The sequence below is a fragment of the Podarcis erhardii genome (assembly GCF_964252035.2).
Source record: "Podarcis erhardii genome assembly, chromosome: 14".
In the NCBI taxonomy this organism is placed as follows: domain Eukaryota; kingdom Metazoa; phylum Chordata; class Lepidosauria; order Squamata; family Lacertidae; genus Podarcis; species Podarcis erhardii.
The window spans coordinates 42,098,309-42,123,496 of record NC_138503.1 but is presented as its reverse complement, the minus strand read 5'-3'; the positions used below and the strand labels follow the sequence as shown (position 1 = coordinate 42,123,496).

Here is a 25,188-nt window from a genome sequence, read left to right as displayed (position 1 = left end):
ATGTACTGTGGCTGAAATACTTTTCATTCCCCGAGAGACAGATTCCCCCCCCCCCCTGCACCCATTCAGTGATCTTGCTACAACCCAGCCAAAACCCTGCATTTTGGCAAACGAAACAGAGCATGCAAATATTTGAAACAGGGTGATCCTTGGAGAAGGGGAAGCTGCAGACCTCTTGGTTCTTTCTTGTTCAATATTTATTTTTATGGGATGATTTATTGATTCATTTTAACACTTTATGTAAAAAAAGAAAAGAACAAAATTACAAGTAACTGCAAACCACATGTTAGGCTTAATATAATTCTACATCTTGTCTCCATTAATGCACAACACCAGATGTTAGCGGTATGATTAAAAGATGAAATGGGGGAAACACTTTATTTTTTCACATTTAAAATTTTAAAAAGGCTTAGATTAATACAGTGATCATGCATGAGGGGGAATAATACATTTTTATTTACTGTAAAAATAAAAATAAAAGGATGAATTTGTGTTAATTGTTGAGTATTAAATAAATACTTTATACTGGGATCTCTACTGCTCTTGGCTTTTGAACATGGTTGTGGATCAGCTGTTTTATAGGTCTCTGATGAGATCTTTGAGCAATGATTTTGCAGGGTTTGCTGTTTCTGCAGTAGGCAAACTGGTTCTTCTGGCTTGAGAAATGCAGCTGCTCCAATCCTGGGTTGTCAGATACTTTCAAGTCCTTTCATTCAGTCCATCTAGAGGGTGTTTGCTTTTCATGCCTTTCTGCATCTGCATCTTCCATCTTTCTTACAGGTTTAATAACTTTTGTAATCCTTTTTGGTATGCCACACACCCTTTGTTTCCTGACAATATAAAACAAAATCATTTTCATACTTTACATCCCTTCTTTCCACAAAAATTGGCTCTTGTTCATTGCAAAGGGCTTTTCCAGTTCCTGGAGGCAAATTCCCAGAATACTATATATGTGGCTGCTGTTGTGAGCCTGCTCTAGGTAAGAACTAGTGAGATGTAGAAAGTTGGCAGCATCTGTTACCCATCCGCAAATAGTTTTCATGGGAAACAAGGTGTATTGAGGAAGATTGCCTGCTCAGGCAGCACGTAATACGAATTCTCAGGCAGGCAGCTTTGATACTGTTCCATGTAGAAAAGCAGAATCACGCCTAAAATTAAGAGTTGTCTAAATGAACCCTTAAGGGACGCGGGTGGTGCTGTGGCTTAAATCACAGAGCCTAGGACTTGCCAATCAGAAGGTCGGCGGTTCGAATCCCCATGACGGGGTGAGCTCCCGTTGCTCGGTCCCTATTCCTGCTAACCTAGCAGTTCGAAAGCACGTCAAAGTGCAAGTAGATAAATAGGTACTGCTCCGGCGGGAAGGTAAACCGTGCGCTGCTCTGGTTTGCCAGAAGCGGCTTAGTCATGCTGGCCGCATGACCCGGAAGCTGTACACCAACTCCCTCGGCCAATAAAGCGAGATGAGCGCCGCAACCCCAGAGTTGGTCACGACTGGACCTAATGGTCAGGGATCCCTTTACCTTTACTAAATGAACCCTTGAACCAGACCTCCCCAGCCTCGTGCCTTCCAGCTGATGTGGGACAACAACTCCCATTGGCCATGCTGGCTTCCACTGATGGGAATTCTGGTCCAACAACCTTTGGAGTGCACCACCTTGGGAGAGGCTGCCTTTTGTAGTTGGCACACAATGTCGTATGTTGCTACTTCTATATAGCAAAACCATGCTGCAGGTTCTATGTGACAAGCTGCCTCCTCTGGCTTTGAATCTCTTTGACAGCATTAATCGTAAAAGCGGGGTGGGGGTGGGGGGAGTATTCTGCAGCTGGGGAAAATGGCGTCGTGAAGGTTGCAGTTTCCGTGCTTTCTAGAGAACCCTTTTTCTTGCCTCTTTTTCTGTGGAGCCCTCACAAAGTCTGCCGTTTGGTGACACATTTTATGGCACATCCTCTCTTCATATGGAGCACTGGGAAGTCCATTGTTGGCCCTATTCAAGCCTGAACATAAACCAAGTTCTTTAGCTATGGTTGACCTTCAGAGAGGTAAGGCAACAGGCCCCACTCCCATTGATTTGGCTAGATTTGCCTCCTTAGACTTGTCCCTAGGCTTAGTGGCTGTTTTAACTGTTCATTAAGCTAAGGGGAAAGTTTTTGGTTCTTTCATTGGCTTGTTTTCCTCTTCCCTTCTCATCCCTTTTTTCCTTATGTGTCATGTCTCTTAGATTGTAATCTGAAGGGTGGGGCCTTTATATATATATTTTAAATCTAGGTGTAGTAGTAGTAGTAGTAGTAGTAATACAGTTGGACATTGTAAGGGAAGATTATTAGGGAGGGCAAAATGTTTCATCTGCCACCACTAATTTCAGTGAGAAGCTTCAAGTTTTCCCAAAGCACAGTTTTGGCAAAAGTGTTTAAGGATTCGAGAATCTGCACAAAGGTAACTTGGAATATGCACCTGTACTGTACAACCCACTGCTGAGAATGAGCAGGTTCATGCTGTGAAACAAAGCATTTTGATGAATGGCGCTCATGATTTTTGTACATGCTTTGCCTAAATTGCAATCGGTAGCCTATTTCAAGGTTCTTACGCTGATTAAAATTCATTTTTCTCCTCCCAATGTCTTGCTGACATTTAGCAGCTTGTGTGGGTTGTTGCTGGGTTTTTTCCTTAAAAGAAAAACCCACATGGAGAGAGACGCCAACAGCCAAGCTAAATCCAAATCCCTAATTTGAAAACCTGTCACATGGGGATGCTTTTGTATTTTATTTTGAATCACTAGGTGGCACCAGAGCCTTCATTCTTGGCTTCTTGCTGTTTTCAGAAACAAAAGGGGCTCTTATCTCTGAGTCCAACACCCCTCCCCAATGTTGAATTGCTTTTAACAGCAGCAAATGCATAGTGTGGAGTGTTAGGAAACAATTCTCCCTCTTCATCCCTACGCCCACCATATTGTTTGGTCGAACTGCATGCAAGGTTCTCTCCAAATCAGCTGGGACAGGTATGATTGCATGCATCCATGTGCAGACCAAAAGCTTGTACCAAGTGGTTCCTGTGATAATAGTAAGCATGACTGACATGATTTAATCCACAGCAACTGTGCAGTTTCCAGGAATTCAGAATTGCTTGCCCAAGGAAGTGAGGGAGATGAGAGGAGCCCTGTGCAAGACCCCAGCTGGTTTCAGGTGATGGTCAGTGTTTGAAATTCGCCAGGTGCCAGGCCCATTTTGCACCTGGCTGCCAGCCACTTGCGACCAAGTGAAGATGCCTGGGTGCCAGGATGGTGTCTGACATCACCATCTGAAGGCGCATGTCTGGGGATCCTTGGATCTGGACTGTTTTAACATACTAGCAACACATCTTGTAGAATTCTATCTGTTACAGTTTATCTGCACAATCAGAATGAATTCCAGCAACCAAAAAGTCATATTGAAAAATGTGGTTTTTGAGCCATCTGGCCCAAAAATGGCAACTAGGCCAGACTATAACCTTGGTTTACAAAGCCATTTGGCACCTAGCTTATATATCTGAATTTCTAACACTGGGTGGGGTAGGGAATCGCAACGCCATAGCAGAACCACTGCCCTGCATGCAGGAAGTGGCAGGCTCAGTCCTTGGCATCTGCAGTTCAAATAGAATCAAGTAACTGGTGAGAAGAAAGACCCTAGAGAGTTGTTGCCTTGGCAAGATAAGTCACCTTCCTTGGTTCTCCTTGTTGGCATCTGTCTGTCTTGGGAGACAATGGAGTACACCTCTGGAGGTGAAGACAAACTGCATAGTGGCCTCCCCAGGATGCAAGCCTGGGCAATGTGTATGGAGGTCCTGGGCTGCCCAGATGACAAGACCTCCCTCAGCTGTGTTGATTTGGCCCAAAGGAAAGCAGAGTAAGATGCTTGGCACCAGCTTGGCTTCAGGAGTTGCCAGAAGGAGGAGTAAAAGGCGCCATCCAATGATCTTACAGACTCCACTGTGGATTTGTGTAGGTTTACGCCTCGGCTTAGCCTTTTCTTCTCGCGAAGATGTCCTGCAAAACAGGGTTTACTCCCAAAGCCTTTCTCATGAATGAGTGTAGCTGCAAGGCAGCCGAGGTTAGAATCAGTGTCTTCCTTTCCCTAGTTGGGTTACCTTCCCAAGTTGACGAACCCCACCTGCCCTTCATTTCCTTCTTCTCACTTCTTGTATACTCCATAATTCATAGTAAGCCTAAAATCTCCAATGCATTCCCAAGAGTTTCGCTATCTGCAAGGGTTTCGTGTTTGCTTTGTGTGGTTGTCCTAGCAAAATGGTGTGTTGGAGTGTTCATGGACCTCTGAATAAGAAAGCAAGTATGCCAGATCTCTCCAGCTAATCAGACAGGCTCCTCTGTAACCCATCACATCCTCCCAACCAACCTTTTAAGGCAGACCTTATCCCTGTATTACATATATTAAAAGAACAGCTTGCCTACCAATTATAGGTTCATAGGGTAATCTCCAGTTGCTGCCCTTGTCTATAATCACAGTGCTTGTTTTAAGCTTTAATTGTCGTGTTGTAGACTATGTTTTGCATCTCATTGCCATTTGACCCTCACAGTTTGCAATTTACTCTCTCAGCACCAGTGTGTGGATGGATGGGTATGTGGTTGGCAAGCAGAACGAGCAGGAGTGGTAGCCCCTGTTATAATACAACATTATTATTATTATTATTATTATTACTATTATTATTATTATTATTATTATTATTATTATTATGTGACTATGACAGCTGAGAGCTCTTCATATATCTGATGCAGAAAGCTTATGCCATTATAAGGTCTTCAAGATTCTTTGTTTCAGGTGAGCTCATAATAGAAGTAAGATTGAACCCAGGGCTTTTCTGTTCCACACCTTGGGTTTTTGTGCTTCTGCGCTTCACTAGCTTGCTTTAGTCTCACAGAATAAAACTGGGCTCTGTGGAGTATCTATCCTAGTCCACCTCCCCATCCCTCAGGCAGAGCACCAAGAGCATCCTTGTCAGGTGCTCAATCAAGCATCTTTTGCTTGACAGCTCCAGGTTTTCACAGCCTCCTCTGGTTAGGCTCCTTGCAGTCAGCATGTACTTCCTGCTGTTTAGCCAAAATACACATCCCAGTACAGTATCATAAACCAGGCCTTTTCCCTCCCAGCCTTGGCAAGTAGGATAAACGGTTGTCCCTTCTCTCTTGAGATACTCCTAAATACTTCAAAACTGTCAACATCTCTTGTCTGTAATCCTCTTTTTCGCTTGGCTAAAAATACCTACTTCCTTCAGCCCCTCTCATAGGGTTTGCATTCAGGACCTTTCATCAGCACAACTTTTCTCTGAGCCCTCCTCCACTTTAACATCCACCTTCATGCGCGATGCCCAGAACTGACCTCCTATTTGCAGCTTCCAAATAATGGATTGAGCACCCAAACCTGGTGTTTTGAGCAATCCTGGAACAGTCCCACTGCTGTGCCGCGTTCTTTTGCCAATCCTTCCTCTGTTAAGCTCGAAAGGCCATTTTTCTCTGAAATTCGGTTGTGAAATAGGTGTTGGCCTTTAAAGGCATTTGCAGAAATAACACGCCCCGTGCAAGTTGGGAAATGCTTCCTGGGTAGCGAGGCCCCTTGTGAAGCAAGCTGAATGTTATGAAACTGCAAAGAGTATGAGAACAGCTGACCTCGATGCAAAGTACTGCAGGAGTACATTGAGAAGAGGTTGCTCCTGGGCACTAGGGAAAGCTCCTTCTTTAGCTATACAGATTGTGGTGAAACCGATATGAACTATACACTCATGACTAGCAGTAGACATTGCTCTGCACTGTCCTTTTCTGTCTACTCTGCATACATGTAGTCTCAGCTCTTGGATCATGAAGGGGAACTGCAAATGTAACACCCATTAGGAACCTAAGAGCCCTGCTGGATCAAGCCAATGGTCCATCTACTCCAGCATCCTCTTCTCACAGTGGCCAACCAGATGCCTATGAGAAGCCCGTAAGCAGGACCTGAGCATGACAGCACTCTCTCCACCTGTGGCTTCCAGGAACTGATATTCAGAAGCCCCCCCCCCCCCCACACACAGGAAGATCATATCCATTGTGCCTAGTTAGTCCTCTCCATAAACTTGTCTCATCTTCTTTTAAAGCAGGCATAGCCAAACTTGGCCCTCCAGCTGTTTTGGGACTACAGCTCCCATCATCCCTAGCTAACAGGACCAGCGATCAGGGATGATGGGAATTATAGTCCCAAAGCAGCTGAAGGGCCAAGTTTGGCCATGCCTGTTTTAAAGGCATCCAATTTGGTGGCCACCGCTGCATTTTATGGGAGCTAATTCCATAGTCTTAACTATGTGCTGTGCGAATCAGTACTTCCTTTTGTCTGTCCAGTGTATTCCAGCACACGAAGCTCCAAATTCGGCTGTAGATGCTTATTTATTTATCTCGGTAATTGTATCCTGCCTTCCAAAGCTCAACCCTTCGCATATACCTTTCACAATACAGTACTGGAAGGCAATTCACATGTAATATTAAAAGGAGAAGAAAGCAAGCACAGAACCAGCCTTAAAGGCAACTAAAGGAACCCCCAGAGGCAGAACAAACATGGAATAGCTAAGACCAGTCCTATTCACACTTAGAAGTGAGTCCCTCTGAAAGTGAATAGTTGGCTGAATATACACCAAGAGGGATAGCACTGCTAAACTGCACCAGAATCTCAATGATTTGCTGGAAAAAACTCTTCAGCCACTGATAGCACATAAGTAAAGGGGGAGCTCATTTAAGATCTTGGGGCAGTGAGTTCCATGTATGAGGTGCTGCCCTGGAAGAAAGCTCCTTCTTGTATTACTACCAACTGTACCTTATAAGATGCAGGAGAGCCTGCTTCCACAGGTGTAGAGCTCCTCCTGGCTGGTTTGGAGGCAGCTGTTATTGCAGGAGCACCTCTGAAAGGTATGAAAGCGTCACCTGGCAAAGGTGGAAAACCCGGTGCGACTTGTTTTGTATAGCTAATGGCATGCCTGCATTGTCTCTTCAGAGAGCCCTTCGCCTCAACATACTGATCTTCTGTACTGGGAATTTCCAACCTCTGGAGGCCTAGTGTTCTATGAAGAATAGTTAAGCATCAAACAGCTTAACTATAGAGCCTGCCTGATGTACGTACATCTCTGTGGCTATGGCTTCACTGCCTTTTAATCAACCTCCATGAGGGAGGAGATGGGCCAATGTCACTCTGCTGCATCTCTCCCCCTCACATCACTGGATCATCCTATTTCAGGGAGGCTGCCGACTTTTGAGGAGGCTGCCTGGTGTACCTCTGCATGATATACTGCTCTGGATTTGCAGTATATCAACCTCTGCTGCAAGGCAGGCGATTCTGCTGCCACATGTCTCTGTATCAGGCATCATCCAGTCTCTCCAGGTGCAGAATAACCTGGTCAGATGAGGTTTGCCATCATGTCTCTGCATGAGTTGGGCTCCTTTGTGGGCAAGCATTTATTGCTCTTGTGTGCTATAAGTAAAACTTACTGAGATGCAATAATGCCGTCTTCACTTTTAAAACTGCTTTTGATACTGGATATTTTGAAAACTCTTTATCATGTTGCCTGCATCACCAATTTATTTGCTCCACAAATTTAACCAGACATTTGTCTCCATTGATCAGACAGAATAATAATTTATTGGCATGGATGACATTTAGTACCAATTTTTTTTTTTTTATAACCAGCGACTTAACACATGTATGCAATGGATAAGAGGGCATTTATCTCACAAACACTGACTTAAGAAAGAAATGCATTCTGTTCTGAGACTTGAAACATACCAGCTTCACCCTTTCCCCCTTTTACTGAAGTTGAGCAATCATTTCAGGGGGAAACCAAGGCTGTATTGTGTGTGGCACTGATACTGCTGTGGGTGTGCTCTCTCTTGCATAATTTGAGAAATTGGTGGAGATTATTGTTGAGCCTGTGGGGGAGCGAGAATTAATATAATTCAGCGGGGGGGGGGGAGAGAGATGAAGCGCCAACCAAGTGATAGAGCAAGCAGATGTTGGCAAAGCATGAAGGCTGGCTAAATCTGTCAGTATTACTATAATAGAAAGGTAAACACGGCTAGAACCATAAGAGGGGGCGTGTGGCTTATAATAGCGTAAGGCAGAAATATTTACCATATTGTAACTTGTTTGCTAACTTCAAGAGTCCCAGCGAAGGTTTGTTAGTTGGGGGTGATTATCTGGCAGCAGCAAAATCTATGAACTTCTGCAACAGCCACTTAAAGGTGAAGGTAAAGGGACCCCTGGCAATTAAGTCCAGTCGCGAACGACTCTGGGGTTGCGGCGCTTATCTTGCTTTACTGGCCAAGGGAGCCAGCATTTGTCCGCAGACAGCTTCCGGGTCATGTGGCTAGCATGACCAAGCCACTTCTGGTGAACCAGAGCAGGGGTAAAAAAGGAGCAAGAAAGACCTATGATCTCATGCCCTCGGCCAAAAATAGCCAGCACAGTGCCTCCAGATATTGTTGGACTCTTCCTCCCATCAGTCCTAGCCACCCTGGTGAATGGTAAGGCATGATGGGAGCCGTAGTCCAACAACCTCTGCAGGACAACCGTTGCAGCTAATGGGTCTTTCACCAAATCTATATGAACTTTGCTTCCTGACATGTTTCCGATGCATTCCACTCGTACAGTGCATAGTGGTTTGTTTGGGGGTTTTTTGGAACAATAAATATTACCACTGTTGTGTAAACTGGGGTTTTGTTGAGAGGGGGGGAGGCTTATAGGGCTCGCTTTGGGTTAGAGGGGGGTGGTCTTAGCAGAAAGCCCTCCAGAGCGCCCCCTTTCTGTGTTAGAGGGCCCTTGTGAGTGTGCACCTGAAAGAGGCAGCAGCAGAAGACGCCAAGGTCCTGATACCACTGTTGCAATTTCCCACAATGCCCCTGATGTAGCATCACTGCAGAACATTGTGCAAAACGAACACAGCAGTTCCCAACCCCAACTTCTTTTTTTTGTTCCCCGAAGGCGGTGGGTGGTAGCCAGAACAGGCACCAGCAATGCTTTTGGATGGGACAGTGGGACCACCAGCAGCTACCCAAAGAAGCTGCATGCTGAGCCTGGGAAATGGCCCTTTCAGTCTTCTATAGGAATCTCTTGGGTACAGAACCATTTCACTTCCACACCTCCCACCCAGCCGCCAGCAAGCTGCTGTTAAGTCAGCCCTGGGTGGAAACCAACAGGGATGTTCTGTCCATTGCTCTTGCCCACGTGCTGCTCGTTTCAATGGACACCCTGTGGGATTTTTCTGGCTTTCCCTGAATGAGGCAGTGGCATTGCAGAGTCTAGGCCCAAAACAAGTCATGCCCTGAGGACCAGCTCCATTCTGCTCATCAGCGTGAAAAGGATACAAACCCAGTACAAGACTGGGACAAGAATCAGTGCAGGAATGTGTAGATCGGTGCTGGACCAAGACGTTTTGCTGCCCGAGACAAAGGATGCAGTGGTGTGTTCCCGCCCCGCTATTCACGTACAGAAACTGAACTGATTGGGAAGTGAACGTTAATTCAACACTGGCAGCAAAGAGAGCTTCCTCCACCATACCTGAAGGCAGCAGGCTAGTTTGTGGGGTGCAAGGAAGGCTGCTTGAGACCCACCCAGCTGTGTCCTCCCAGCTTTTGCTGCCCACTTTGTCAAATAGTAGGGCTGGCCCGGGGTAAGATTGCAGAGATGCACTCTTGAGCAAGTCACACGCTTTCACCCTGATCCAGCAAGGGAAGTCTGTCTCTGGAAGCTCATGTGATGTTCATTCTGAATTCATCCATATTGCAATGATCAGCTGGGCCTATTGAACTTGTGTTGGGGAGGGTTGGGTGGGGGGTTCGGGCTATACAGACAGACATCCCCACCAGAGGACCCTGGCTATGTGACAAGCTGCGCATAATTAGAGCCAGATCAATTTACAGGGGGAGGAGTAGTTGCAGGGGGAGGAGTCAGTTGCAGCGAAATCAGCAAAGGTATTTGCTTTGTGCCACATCTTATTGTGGCATGAGTTTCAGGGACTCGAGTCTACCTCCTGATAATGCCAAGGTTGCAGGATTATGGTGTGACATGAAACTTTCTGCAAGGGCTTTTGCTTAGCCTGGAATGGTCTCAGATTGGCCATATGAAGACCCTTTGTTTCGTCAAAGTGTCCATCTGTTATTAACATCACAGACAGATTCCCCATCCTTCAGGAAGTTTCGGGGCTCGATTCCCCCACCGTTTTCTCAGAGCAGTGTGCTTTTTTTTTTTTAAGGTCACTTCTCAAGTTACAATTTAGCAGCACAGAAGGAACTTTGCAAGTCACCCTTGTCCAGAGAGCCCTGTGCGGACACTTGTGCACACAAGGTTTCCCCATTCTCTTCCATGGAGGGGACAAGTGCAATAGCCACCTGGCCATACCAATGCATAGGTACGGCCCAGCCAGTTTCAAGACCTATAGAATCCAGTGGGAGAGATTTAAGCATGTGCTTAACCCTCGATGAAATGAACGGGTGATGCAGGCCAATCCCAGAAAATCCCACTGCACTGATAGGAAGCTGGCTTATACCAAGTCAGACCAAAGGTACCTCACTCAGTACTGGCTTCACTGACCAGCAATGGATCTCCAGAGTTTCAGGTAAGAGTTTTTCCCAGCCCTAATTGGAGATGTGGGGATTGAACCTGAGACCTTCTGCATGTACAAAAGGTGTTCTGCCCACTGAGATACTCCCATTCCCAAGCAGCGCACAGGATTGCAGCCTTAAAAGTGCTTAGCTTGCCGATTTGTGCCCAGTTTCCCACATACTAATTTTTATCTCAAAACCACACCAGTCACACAAAGCCATTCAACCATTTTCGGGAATAAAGTGTGTATGTGGGCACACTTCCAAAGGACTGAATATATTTCAGTTCGGTAGCAAGAGTGCAGCTGAGAATCCCATGATGTTAAGAAGTTTTCCTGTTAATTTTTACAAGGAATGGCTCCCTTTGTTAATGAAAATCAGAAGAAAGTAAGTCACAACACTCTCTGGGCTCAGAAAGGAAAGGTATGTCTGATTAGCACACTTCAGGCTGGGCCTGCTCAATCTGTGGCTTCCCAAGTAAAAATTAAATATACATAGCCACATTTTTTGGCCTACATCAATAACCTCAGAGAGGTAGCAAAACAGATTCTAAAGAGCCTCTCTGGTGGACCAGTTTTGTTGGAGCTGAGGAGGAGTGTGTGAAAAGTTACATATATGAAAGGCTTTCTCTACCTTTTCCACGGCTTTCACCACTTTTCTGGTGATGGTGCCAGCATTCTCAGTTGCACTCCCGGGAGTCCATCAAGGGTGAGGTCAGGATCATGTCAACAAATGGAATCGTCATCAGAACAGGGACTAGATTTTCGGTCATCGCGCTGAAGCCCAGTAGGTAAAAAAGAGCAAAGAAAAAGACACACACTTGGAGCTGCAAGCATAATTGCCACGACAGGTAAACACTGCCCCCTCTTTGCATATTGGGTGGGGGGTGAAATTAGGGAAGGGACTTTTTAACTCGGCCACCAAGTTGCCTACCTCAGCCCAGAACCACTGCATGGCTTGGAATAACCATCTTCCATTTGAATGCTCTCTGAACAGGTCCCAATGCCTAAACACCAGTGGTTGCTCAGAGAGTGAGGAGGGACAGAGGCAGTGGCATCTGAGTGGTGGTGTGCTCACTATTAAAAGAGCTTCAGATTGGTGGTGACCTCACTGCCAGTGCTTCACCCTCTCATGACAAGCACACCGGCGGGGGAGCACCACTTCCTCTGCCTTCCCCCTCACGAGCCGCCGCTGCCACACGCCATGACCAAAGCCATCTCGTCCAACAGAGGTGGACCTGCTGCTTAGACCTATAGCATCACAAGGCGATAGGCGAACCCCAGACCAATGTGCATAAACGTTTCGTCAAACAGTTGTATGAAGTGATGCTTCGCAGGATGCAGTGACCAGCCAACGGTTGTCTTTTGCTGAAATGTCAGCATTGTGCACAGTGCTTTGGGCTTCGTGATGATTCTTCCTAGTGGGTTTAAGCATAACGAAGGACACCCTTTCCTGGGTGTTTTCTCGGTATATGTCAAGCAAACTGCTGCCATCCTCTGAAAAAGACATCCTTGGTCGCTGGAGATGTTTAGACCCTTTAAGAAAGTGTTTGGGCAACATTGCTGCTTAAGGAGGGAGTGGACTGTGCAGGTATTTTCCCAAATCTCCTGCAGTGAGCCTCTTGCCAAATGTCACATGTTCAAGGACAATGTCCCCAAGGGAAGTGCTTCAGACGCATCATCACCTCCAGCTTAGGAAATGCAATTTTTCATATGTATTTAAAAAAAGTGTCTGCTTTGGCCCCACAACACTGTTGTCGCCGGCCCAGAGGCCCCTGTTATAGCACCTCCCACCTTGCTAGTCCGACGTGATTCGCTGAATATGTTGTCGTTGCTCACATTGCAAGGAACAAACAATGTTATTGGGTTGTAAACAGATTCTCCTTCCTTGGTTCTGTCCAGCATGATACTACTATGGTTTATGCTTGAAATGGGCTTCCACTGTGAGGAGGGGGGAAACAACAGCATTAAAACACTGACATGTAAAGGATAGCTGCAATCTTAAGTGGTTAGTGGCTAAACCACGCCTGACCATTAAGTCCAGATGCAACCATTAGGTTGCATCCAATGTAAGTTCTCCTCACAGCAGACGTATTGGACTTAATGAACCCAGGTTAGTTGTGTCTTTTAATTCCAGTAGGTCTGCTCTCTGTACAAAACAGGATGCAACCCAGTGTCTTAAAGTTCAGCCGCTTAGTTGATTGATTTAAATGTTTTTGATTGATTACAAAACTACTAATAAAAAACCACAGATGGCAGGTACATAATAGTTTTGGAGGGAACATCAAATAGATAGATAGATAGATAGATAGATAGATAGATAGATAGATAGATAGATAGATAGAGATAGATGATAGATAGATAGATAGATAGATGATAGATAGATAGATGATAGATAGATAGATAGATAGATAGATAGATAGATGATAGATAGATAGATAGATAGATAGATAGATAGATAGATAGATAGATAGATAGATTAGATAGATAGATAGATAGATAGATGATAGATAGATAGATGATAGATAGATAGATTCCATAGAAACTTAACAAAGAGGGTTAACTTAAAAAATAAAAAAATCAGACCAGCAGGCAGAGTAAAAACTACACAGGAATCACTCTCCAAAAAGTACAGTACAAAGTGCATCTTTTAAAATATGATGTATATGCTAAAACAAAAGAAGTACTGTATACTTCTTTGTTTTATTCCCTATGCAGAGTGAATCAATTAATTAATAGCTTGATTGATGAAAAGTCAGTCAACTGATTTAATTCCTGGGCATACATTCGAAAACCCCATCTCCGCTGCACATTTAAGGCAGGACCATGACACTTGAAACAGTCATGAGTTCCCCCCAAGGATCCTGGGAATTGTAGTTTGCTAAGGGTGCTAAGAGTTGTTAAGAGACCAGTCTTCCACTCCCAGAGCTTCAATTCCCAGAGTGGTTTAACAGTCAGTCCCTTTTCCTAGGAAATTCTGGGAATTGTGGCCCCAGGAGTGTCATAGGGGCCTCCTAACAACTCTCAGGACCCTTAACAAACTGCAGCTCCCATAAATCTTTAGGGTGAGCCATGCCTGTGGTATGATAGTGCTTTAAATGGTGTGAATGTGGCCTAAGAGAGCTTCCTCTGTCTCTCCACCTTCTAAATGGCGAATGAGGAAATCCATTTTTTCCTCCCTTACAGGGCTTAGGTCTTCCTTTCAGCAGCGGGTGCTGGGAACCGAATCTTCAAAACACAAGCTGTGCCACCGAGCCATGATGACCCGCCATCATTGCCAGTCATGTCCCACCCCTCACCTCACCTGCATATTCCTGCGGCAGCATTGGCCTACTGATCACTTTCTGGAAAGCTGCAATCCACTCCAGCTGGTCGCTTTCCGTCTCGCAGGCAAAAAGGAACTTCCTGTCTGGAGTCACGATGGTGATTCCATGTTGCCAGTGGTTTCCCTGTATGGATGGCGGGAGCCCTTCCAAGACCTTGTAGCTGTTTTCTTTGCTTCCAATAAAAACTTCCCCCCTGGCGAAGGCATCCTGTGCGGGCGACATAGCATAGGATCTCAGAAGATCAAGGAGGCACTGGCATTTTTTTCTTCCAAAAATTCATCCATGTCCCCTAGATTCCAAAGGCCTGGCACTGTTGTCCCTGTTCAAAATGGCTCCGGGGCTTATGACAAAGTACTGTTGCTATATATCTCCTATGATGAAGGCAGTGCATGAGATAACAAACAGAATTATTGCAGATCAGCTGACGTAATGTCCCTGTCTTCTTGGCTTCAAAGATTTCTGCAGCAAGTTGGTTTTTGGGGGTAAGGGTCAGTGGCGTAGCGTGGGTTGTCAGCACCCGGGGCAAGGCAAGTAATTTGCGCCCCCTAACCCCTGGATTTTAGCACTCGAGCGCGCCCCCCCCAGATGTTGCGGCCGGCCCCCCCTACACCCCCCACGCTACGCCACTGGGGCTGGGGGCGAGCGAAGGAGCCAAGGACCCCCCCCTTAAGGATCAGCAGGAATTTATTAAATTTATTATTTGCGGCGCCCCTGCGGGCCGAGGCAGCCGAAGCCCCCTCCCCTCGGGCGCCTCCCCGCCCCCTCCTCTCCTTGGGCTGTAGGTGGAGCCCGCGCTCTGAGGCGCTCCAGATCGGGGCTTGGCGAGCGCCTCTCCTCCCCCCGGCCTGGACCGGGGGCTTCCAGCCGCGCTCCGTCCTCGCCCCACCCCCACCCCCCGCAGCTGAGAGTTGCGCTGAGAGCCGGAGCCAGCGGCGCCCCCTTCCGCCGGGAGACCCTCGCCCGCCCGCCGGCTTCCTCTCGGAGGGTTTTGGGGAGAGCAGGGCGCGGCGAGGCCCCTCGGAGCTCTCCTCCCTCCCAGTCGGCAGAAGCAGCCGCCGCCTGTGGCTGGGCCGAGGGGATGGCGGCGGCGGGGTGCAGAGGGTGCCCGTGCCGGCCAGGCGTTGGTGGCGGCGCCGGCGCTGCTGCAGCGGCTGCTCCTCCTGCGAGCAGTGAGTGGAGCGCAGCCGCAGCAGCGGCGGCGGGGGGCGCGCGCGCACTATGGCGCAAGGCTGGCGGTGGCGGCGGGGAGCCCGGCGGAGGAAGGAACTTGTCCCTTCCCTCTGGACTCGCGCCCCCCCAGAAGTTGCGCCCGGTGCGGCCGGCACCCCTGGCACCCCCCACGCTACGCCACTGGTAAGGGTTAAGGGTTAAGGTTAAGGTTTATTTCAGGCAACTGGAAACTATAATTCTACCATCCTTTCTCAACAGAGGCTTCCAAGCTGTATACAAAAAAACAAAACCCCAACCTTTCAAGGAAGTCATTTCAAAATGAACAGGAAGTCTCTCCCATTTTTTCCAGCATCCCAACTGATCTCCAGCATCCTTGACAGAAACAACTCCACACAAAAACTGCAGGGAGATGTTGCAGCTTCAGACAGTAGCTGCCCATCTGTTCTCAGTTTCTTTATCTCCCCCATTCATCTCAATCAGTCTGCGCATCTCCTACTTAAGGCTAATAAAATTTTGTCCTAGCTTTTCTGTGAAAGGGCAAGAAGATAAGAGGACCCCTACTGGATCAGGCCAGTGGCCCGTCTTGTCCATCATCTTAGAATCATGGAACTGTGGAGTTAGAAGGGATCCCAAGGGTCATCTAGTCAAACCTCATGCAATGCAGGAATTGCAGCTAAAGAAAACCTGACAGGTGTCATCCAAACTCTGCTTAAAAACCTCCAAGGAAGGAGAGTCCACATCCTAAGACTATCAAAGAGCTCTTCCCATCACCTTGCTCAGTAGGTTAGAGCATGGTGCTGATAACCCAAGGTCGCAGGTTTGATCCCCATATGGGACAGCTGCATTGCAGGGGGTTGGACTAGATGATCCTCAGGGTCCCTTCCAATTCTATGATTCTATCAGGAAGTTCTTTTGAATGTTGAGTTGGAATAATCTTTCTTGTCATTTGAATCCATTGATTCAGGTCCTACCATGTGGAGCAGCAGAAAGCAAGCTTTCTCCATCTTCCACGTGACAGCCCTTGAGATATTTGAAGATGGCTATCCTATCACCTCTCAGTCTTCTCTTTACCAGGCTTATCACACCCAACTCCCTCAACCATTCCTCAAAAGGCTTGGTTTCCAGGCCCTTGGCCTTTGGCCCAGGTCCTTCAGTCCCCCTCCTCTGCACACGTTTCAGTTTGTCAATATCCTTCTTAAATTGTGGTGCTCAGAACTGGACACAGGACTCCAGGTGTGGTTTCACCAAGGCAGAATAGATTTGTTCTGTTCTCACAGTGGACAACCAGATGCCCATAGGAAGCCCATAAGCGGGACATGAGCAAACCACAATTTCCCCCCACTTGCAGTTCCCCAAAACTGGATAGATCAATTTAGTTTCATTCCAATTCCATGACAGTTTTGCACATGTTCATTCATAAGTCTGTCCAATCCTATTTCTGGGACCAGTGGGACAAAAATGAATGAATGAATGAATGAATGAACGAACAAACAAACAAACTGGATCACAAAATTCAGAGAATAGTGAAATTCAAAGGATACTCCTGTTCTGATATGTGTATTAACTAAGGAGGTGCAAATCGGGTTGACTGACTTAAAAATGTGAACTGAACAGAATCCAACCTTATCTCTAGTTCTTTGCTGGCCCTTATTAATTCCCACCCCCCACTCATTTGGAACATTTTAAGCTACTTGATCAAAAAATATACAAATATATATATGAAACGGCCACCACTGAAAACAAATCTGTTTGAAAACAAATATGCATAGAACCGTTATCATTAAAAGCAAAGATAAAAATCCTTTGGGAAAGTGGAATGTTTTGAAATCTTGCCATGAAGTTCTGCGGTTGCTAGTCCCTGGACCAGCCTGAAATCATTAGCAAACATGGGCCTTACCAGGGGATCTTTGAAATACATTAGTCTTCTGTCATCCATGGTGAACCACCGCTTCTTGAAGCCTTCAGTTTGCTAAAGAGTGGGAAAGAGGAAATAAACAGTGGGGGGAAACATTTGTATTACATGGAATTCAGTGGGACTTATTTCCAATCAGTTTGCTTAGGAGGGCAGCCATGGGCAATTAATTTATTTCTTCGGGTGTGAATAGAGCATGTTGAAATGCCAAAATGTAGATATGACAATTAAATCAAATTATTTCCAACAATGCTACTTATGCTTGAACAACTTTCTTCCCCCCTACAAAGGGACAGTGTCAATTAAAGTATGGTGAAAAGCCTAGATTTATTTAATTTGCAGCTAATGAATTGGTTAGCCACAGAGACAGCTTGATTAAAACGCTATTGGCTCACGGCAACAAGAAAATAATTAATCTCTCTGCACGTCTTCTTAATTAGGATAGAGATGGTGAAGTGTGAATAGTGAGCAAGACTGGTGTGCTTGCCTTTGAGGCTAGATTTAGGAACAGATGACCCAAGAAACTACCTAGGATGTGGCGTCTGGAGATAATCGCCAGGTTCAAGGTATACACACGATAAGGGCAGCTTTCTGAAGCTCAAGACTCTTCATCCCAGCTTGGGATGCAAACTTGGAGGGTTAAGTGCCCACCAGTTTGTAAGAGGAAAATGGCGCCTCTCAAAAATAAGATAGTGATTTCTTACTTATTCAGGGCACTCTCTAGCTATGCAGAATATACAAGTTTGAAAATTAACAAAAATTAACCCAAATACAGCCTGATCAAGACCTTTGAGCTTCTGGGACTTGATATGTCAGTTGATATCATAATGTTGATATTACAGGTAGGTAGCCGTGTTGGTCTGCCATAGTCAAAACAAAATAAAAAAATTCCTTCCAGTAGCACCTTAAAGACCAACTAAGTTAGTTCTTGGTATGAGCTTTTGTGTGCATGCACACTTCTTCAGATACACTGAAACAGAAGTCACCAGACCCTTCTATATAGTGAGAAGGTGGGGAGGGGTATTACTCAGAAGGGTGGTGGGAATGGGTGATTGGCAGATGGCTGTGATGAGCCTGTTGACGACTCTTAACGACTGCAATAGGTCTTACAGGAAAAAGCAAGGGGTGAAAAGGTGAAAAATGGCTTTGTCATGTATAATGAGATAAGAATCCAATGTCTTTGTTACCAGACTTAACACGGACACTGGCACCAGAGCCTGCAATAAACCCAGATGCCAACTTTGCTGCCACATACACCCGGACAACACCATTACTGGCCCCAACAACATCACACATACTATCTCGGGACTATTTAATTGCTCATCGTCTAACATTGTGTATGCCATCAAATGCCAACAGTGTCCTTCAGCTCTCTATATTGGACAAACAGGCCAAACCTTACGCCAAAGAATAAACGGACATAAATCGGACATCAGGAATCACAAGACAGAGAAACCAGTAGGAGAACACTTCAATCTCCCAGGACATTCTATACAAGATCTCAAAGTAGCTGTTCTATTACAAAGGAATTTCAGAAATAGACTGGAAAGAGAAGCTGCTGAATTGCAACTTATTACCAAACTTAAAACCATGGAGAGACCTGGTCTGAACAAAGACATTGGATTCTTATCTCATTATACATGACAAAGCCATTTTTCACCTTTTCACCCCTTGCTTTTTCCTGTAAGACCTATTGCAGTCGTTAAGAGTCGTCAACAGGCTCATCACAGCCATCTGCCAATCACCCATTCCCACCACCCTTCTGAGTAATACCCCTCCCCACCTTCTCACTATATAGAAGGGTCTGGTGACTTCTGTTTCAGTGTATCTGAAGAAGTGTGCATGCACACAAAAGCTCATACCAAGAACTAACTTAGTTGGTCTTTAAGGTGCTACTGGAAGGAATTTTTTTATTTTGTTTTGATAATGTTGATATGTCAGTTGAGAGGGGCTATGTGAGGCCTCTTGGCTCCAGTGACAGAACGCCATGGTCCAATGTGAGTTGAGGGAGTTGGATAGCAGGGCATGGAGACTAAGGAGGAACTGCTTTGCCCCTCACCTTAGGGACTGAACAAATCCCAAGCTTTCAAATAAACTATAAACACAGATATGCAGGGCTGTCTTGTCTGTTGCACAGAATGTCACACGTATCTGCCAGTCAGGCAGATGTCATGGGTGTGTGGCTGGCGCAATGAGCTCCTACGCCCCATGGAATGAGTTTGTTCCCTTGAGGCCAAGATGGCTGACTTGGAGAAGATGAAAGAGGCTGAGACGTTGGTGGACAAAGCCTTTAGGGACATGATATCTGTGTCCCACTCCATGGTGACAGCTCCCTGCTGTCATGGAGAAGGAGGGTCTCCAGGAAAGATGGCGTCACTCTGAGGGAGATTATTATCCCTTAGAAAGGGCCCTGTTTCCTGGGGAACGAGGAACTGTTCTCTCATGCCAAGGATACTCTCGCAAGGGATGGAGATACTCCCAATAGTGGGCCATTTGATCATTAGGGGCCTAGACAGCTAGGTTTATGATGCGAGTGCAGGCGGCATAGTGACTTGCCTTCCCGGCACAAAGTTTGTTATACAGTGCCCATAGTTCTTTGCAGGAAGCAATGGATGCCAATTTGAGTGCCTTGGAGGACAAAATATGGTATATAAGTGGAATAAATAAATAAATAATGCAAAAATAAAAAGATTGTATGCAAAACAGCTCAATTTGACCAATGGTGGCTGTGTTTGAATAATTCAGCTTTTCTTTAAGCAGAATTTGGGGTGCAAAGCTTTTTTGGCTTTGGTGCTTCAGGCCTCCAAACACACCCCAAATCTAGGCCAGTTTAAGGCACTGTTTATGACTGACCCCATCCAGAGCTACTTGAGTCAGTCAGCCCCAAACAGCTGCTGCTTTGCCCTGCTATTACGGAGCGAACTATTACGAGGTTTCAGCTGTCTAGCTAGTGTAAAAATATCGTAGCCATTTGGGGGTTTCACATCATGGCCTCCGGAATTTGCTTGTACTACAAAGTATACTAGTATATGTCAGCTTTCTAGCTCATGGAGAAATACCCCAAACATTTATTTATCTTTGGATGTGACGGCCGCTTCATTTTAGAGCTGATGTGATGCCGTGGCTTCCAGCCATAAAATGCAAACACGATGTGGATTTTTAAGCCGTCTATTTCCAGTTTACAACATAGTGCGTAGTAGACGGGGCAATGTGGAAAACATGGCTATATATAGGGCTTGAGCACAGAGCAATGATGCACAAGATACACAGTGTTGCGAGTGTCCGACTAGAACCTGGGAGACCAAGTCTCAACTCCTCAGCCATAAAGCTCCCTGGGTGATCCTGGAACAGTCACTGTCCCTCAGCCTAATGTCCCTCACAGGGTTGTTGTGAGGATAAAATGGAGGGAAGGAGAGCTATGCAGGCTCCCTTGAGCTCCTCAAGAGGACAAGTGGGATGTGATTGCAATAATAAATAAATATAAAATAGTAAGTCAGAAGCACCATGGTTGGCAGGTAACGTGAGGCAGAACATTGACAAAACACTTCAACCCACCCCGAAGTTTCTAAACAGCACAAATAAGAATATTCTTCCTTTTAGCATAGACAGAAAACATAACATGCCCCCTACCTTTGGCCCTGTTTTTTCCATGTATCCTTCCTTCAAGTAGTTCCTAGAAAGCTTTGGCACCAGCTAGAGTTGGTGAGAAATAAGGGACAGTGATACTGCAGGTAGTAGATATTGGGTAAAAAAAAAATTATGCATGAGGAAAAACTTGGGTGTTAATGGACTCAGTACAGATTTGGGTGACCATTTTAGCCAGAGCTTCTAGGGGAAAACAGAAGTCAGATGAGATTTAGCAGACACGACACAGTCCGACAGCTGGCACACAATTCCCACATGGTCTTCCCATCCGTTGCTCTGCGCTAGTCGAGGGTTTGATCCCCCCAAGATATAGGCTGCACCCCTGCAGGTGAGAATCCTCAGAGCCCAGGGATCCAATGTGGCCCTGCAGTCCTTTCTCTCTGGCCCTCGGCTCCACACTCTCCCAGGTCATGCCCCTTCCAAGCCCAGCTCCGCCCCCTCCTCCAGCCCTTTTGAAATGTCTCCTTGAACTGTGGCAATGCCTCTTGATTGCCTGGGCAGATAGAGGGCTAATATTAGGCTGCAAAAAGCCAGAGGTTTTGACACAACCCTTTATCCACCTAATATGCAAAGCTGAAGGGACGCGGGTGGTGCTGTGGGTTAAACCACAGAGCCTAGGACTTGCCAATCAGAAGGTCAGCTGTTCGAATCCCCGTGATGGGGTGAGCTCCCGTTGCTCGATCCCTGCTCCTGCCAACCTAGCAGTTCAAAAGCACATCAAAGTGCAAGTAGATAAATAGGTACCGCTCCAGTGGGAAGGTAAACAGTGTTTCCATGCACTGCTCTGGTTCTCCAGAAGCGGCTTAGTCATGCTGGCCACATGACCTGGAAGCTGTACGCCGGCTCCCTCGGCCAATAAAGCAAGATGAGTGCTGCAACCCCAGAGTCGGCCATGACTGGACCTAATGGTCAGGGGTCCCTTTACCTTTACCTTTATGCAAAGCTGAGAGGTGCTTCCATTGCTCTGCCTCGTGCCCCAACACTGCTGGAATGTGCCCATAGAGAAATGTCAGCCACAAACTGAAAACGTTCCCCCACTTATGCTGTATGCATGTAGCTGGGAATCATTCCTACCCAACTCAGTAGGACTTACTTCTGAGTAGAAAGAACTGGAAAAATCAGGGGGCTTCAGTCATTACCACAGTTCCCCCCAGCACCTGACAGTGCTTGAACATTTACAGTGCATTCCCAAAAGCACAACAGAGAGAACAAATTGCCCCTAGACATAGCTAAACAGAGTGCATTCTCAAGCAAAACTCTTGAAGCAAATGAGATGCCAAAACACTGGTGAAGATCTGGGAGCTCTGGGGACCTTGAAATGCAAAAGGGAGCACTTAAATCAAGAAGGAGAGCACAAATCACTGAAACAAAGAGCATTTTCAATACGGGAAATGGATGTTGTCATTTTTATAAAGTCTTAGTGGGGAACCACTTGTCTGCAGCTCCTCACTGAAGCCTCACCTTTTGGCCCATGGGGGCCTTTTTAGCTAACTTCACCCACCTGCCTGGATGTCAGATTTAAAGGAAGCACAGGTCATGCACTGAAACGCATGGTTCATTTGAATAAGGGACTTGAGCATTGAAAACTGAACTTTGTAAATTTTAAGGCAATGCTCCAATAGTTGGTTAGGTCAAAGCAATCCAGAAAAAAGGAGATACAGCTTTCAGCAGCAATTGCATCAATCTGCAGCTGGTTTAATCAACAAAACACTTATTGCTAACAAACAAATGATCAGAAACACCATTATTCACTGCCCATAAGATTCATCTATGTACCAATCCATTGCAATGCACCCAGAATTAACAAATCCATCATTCAAACTGAAGAATCAGGAGAGACATGATCGATCAATCCTTTCTGCTGCCAGAATCTCTTTCAGCTGATACATGAACTCAAGGTCCCTCTTTAGGTGAATGCACATAAAAAATAGCCGCTTTAAAAGAAACCCTCACATTTAGATTGAGACCCTTCTATGTGAACTTGTCAGTGCTGAAAGTCTGTTGCAAGAAGTTTCAAAAGTTCATTTTTATAAATGTCACAGAATCAGGGGTCTGGCAATTCCAGTTGTCTCTGTCTCTCATTTTTCCAATCTTAAATTCACTTCTCCATATTTCAGCAACAATTTGTGATTTATTTAGCTGTGATTACTGCATTGCGGGACGCGGGTGGCGCTGTGGGTAAAAGCTCAGTGCCTAGGGCTTGCCGATCAGAAGGTCGGCGGTTCGAATCCCCGTGGCGGGGTGCGCTCCCGCTGCTCAGTCTCAGCGCCTGCCAACCTAGCAGTTCGAAAGCACCCCCGGGTGCAAGTAGATAAATAGTGACCGCTTACCAGCGGGAAGGTAAACGGTGTTCCGTGTGCTGCGCTGGCTCGCCAGATGCAGCTTGTCACGCTGGCCACGTGACCCGGAAGTGTCTGCGGACAGTGCTGGCTCCCGGCCTCTAGAGTGAGATGAGCGCACAATCCTAGAGTCTGGCAAGACTGGCCCGTACGGGCAGGGGTACCTTTACCTTTACCTTACTGCATTGCAAGGGGTTGGACTAGATGTCACTGGGGGTCCCTTCCAACTTTACAGTTCTGGTGTGGGTCTGTCTGTCTGTATACAGGAACCCTTTAACATCTGTTTTGTAAGTATGTATATTTGTGCTTATTTCTATGATTCTAATTATTCTAATTAACTATTGACCTCAGTTCAAGGTACTGGTTTTGGTGTATAAAAAAATAAACAGCTTGAGATCAGGCTTCCTGAAAAATCATCTCACCCCTTATTTACCCAACCACTCACCGTGCACCAAGGGCTTCTTGCAGATACCATCTTATAGGGAGGACCTGTCCCTTGGAATCCCTGCCTCTTGACAGGCATCTTCTCTGCTGTCTTTTCAATGCCTACTGAAACCCCTTCTCTTTCAGCAAGCCTTTTAAGTAGAGATCTTTTCCCCATCCTGCATTTAGACTGAATTGGTTTCTGGATGTTCTAATTGTCTGCCTGTTTGCCGCCACGAGCAGGATATAGGTTGTTGTTGCAGTCTAGCAAGCATCTGGAAATCAACAAGTTCCCCGTCCCTGTGCACAAAGGCAGCAGCTCTCTCCCTCTCTGCCTCCCATTAAAAAGCAACAACACCCTGTGAAATATACTCGGAGTCGAAGGTGGATTTCATGCTCTTTATTCAGCTCATAGTGGTGAGGAGGAATGGAAGTTCCCCTAGAATGTCTGCTTTATATACATTATTTACACAATGGGCCCCACATGATTGGCTAATTCCGGGATTCGCCTGTAGGCCAGTCAGGTTGCGGATTCACTTCCACCTGGAGCTGGATTGGGTGGCTCCTGTGGACCAATCAGACTGCTGCATTCTGAATCCTATTCAACTCAGTACATAACACCCTGGCATCAAGAGACACTATTCTTCTGAACCAAAAGCTCCTATTTAGCTATTCTCTAGCCATTCAAGGCTTCTCCATGAATTTCTCTACTCCCTCTTCAAAGGAGTCAACACCGTACCTTGAGGCAGGTAGTTCCATAGGCCATATTTTTGAGATAGCTGTTAGCTGCCCTGGGCTCTGGTGGGACGAAGGGCAGAGTATTGGGAAGCAATGGACATAAATGAATAAAATTAATTCTGCAATGTGCGAAAAGTGGTTTTTTTCCCTTTCGCCTGCCCTGAGTCTTCTGAATAATAACCCTGCCAAAGAAACATTCCCACTTGTCCAGATGTCACAAAGAGGGTGTAGCTCAGGGACAGAACACCTGCTCTGAAGGTCAGGTCCACAGCATCTCCCTGTTTGCAGGGCTGAAAAGGGCTGGAGAACATCTGGGTTTAGTGCACCACTAGTCTGACTCAGGAAGCCTGATAGAACCATAGAATCACAGAATTGTAGAGTTGGAAGGGACCCTGAGGATCATCTAGTCCAACCCCCTGCAATGCAGGAATATGTGACTGCCCCATACAGGGATCGAACCTGCAACCTGGGCATTCTCAGCACTAACCAGCTGATCACAGACATGTGCAAACAGCAAGCCATCCAGGCTGCAGCCATCTGGGCCATTGGGGTGAGTAAGCTAGGACTGTATCGTGTTGAAATAATTATGGGGATCCACGACAGGGCCTGATTTCTGCTACAAACAGAGCCTCAGAGTGGGAGGAAGAACAAGTCACTCCAAAGGACCCCCATCAGCACAAAATGTACTGCAATGATTTTATAATCCAAAGGAGGACATTCAGCCAAGCCGAAATGCTGATCAACCATTTCTTTTGGCCAAGGGCAAGAGAGAAGACAATGCCATTTTTTTCTCCCACTACTTAAGCAGTGCAGTTGCATGATTAAAAGCCATCTCTGGCTGCCGTCTCCAAATACTGGGAGATTCAGTCCTGCTATTAATAATAATAATCATTTATTTGTACCCTACCTATCTGGATGGGTTGCCCCAGACATTCTGGGCTGCTTCCAGCATATATAAAAACACAGCAAAACATTGAACCTTAAAAAGCCTCCCTATACAGGGCTGCCTTCAGATGTTTCCTAAATGTTATA

General features: G+C 46.1%; 1 protein-coding gene and 1 long non-coding RNA gene across 2 annotated transcripts in view; one reads left to right on the top strand and one right to left on the bottom strand.

Annotated features, from left to right (window-relative positions):
* The first annotated feature begins 6,726 nt into the window (after nt 1-6,726).
* LOC309329364 lies at nt 6,727-8,713 on the top strand. Its single transcript, XR_014151078.1, has 2 exons — nt 6,727-8,246; nt 8,406-8,713. It is a non-coding gene; the product is annotated as an uncharacterized lncRNA (long non-coding RNA).
* Nucleotides 8,714-12,282: 3,569 nt separating this feature from the next.
* ADAP1 (ArfGAP with dual PH domains 1) overlaps nt 12,283-25,188 on the bottom strand; it is a 65,935-nt gene continuing 53,029 nt past the window's right edge. Inside the window, exons 8-11 of the mRNA XM_081839969.1 lie at nt 20,642-20,704; nt 16,997-17,068; nt 13,908-14,136; nt 12,283-12,544 (exon numbers count right to left, since the gene is read on the bottom strand). Coding sequence (XP_081696095.1) covers nt 12,516-12,544; nt 13,908-14,136; nt 16,997-17,068; nt 20,642-20,704 — 393 coding nt within the window. The 3' untranslated portion in view covers nt 12,283-12,515. The remainder of the gene's footprint in view (nt 12,545-13,907; nt 14,137-16,996; nt 17,069-20,641; nt 20,705-25,188) is intronic.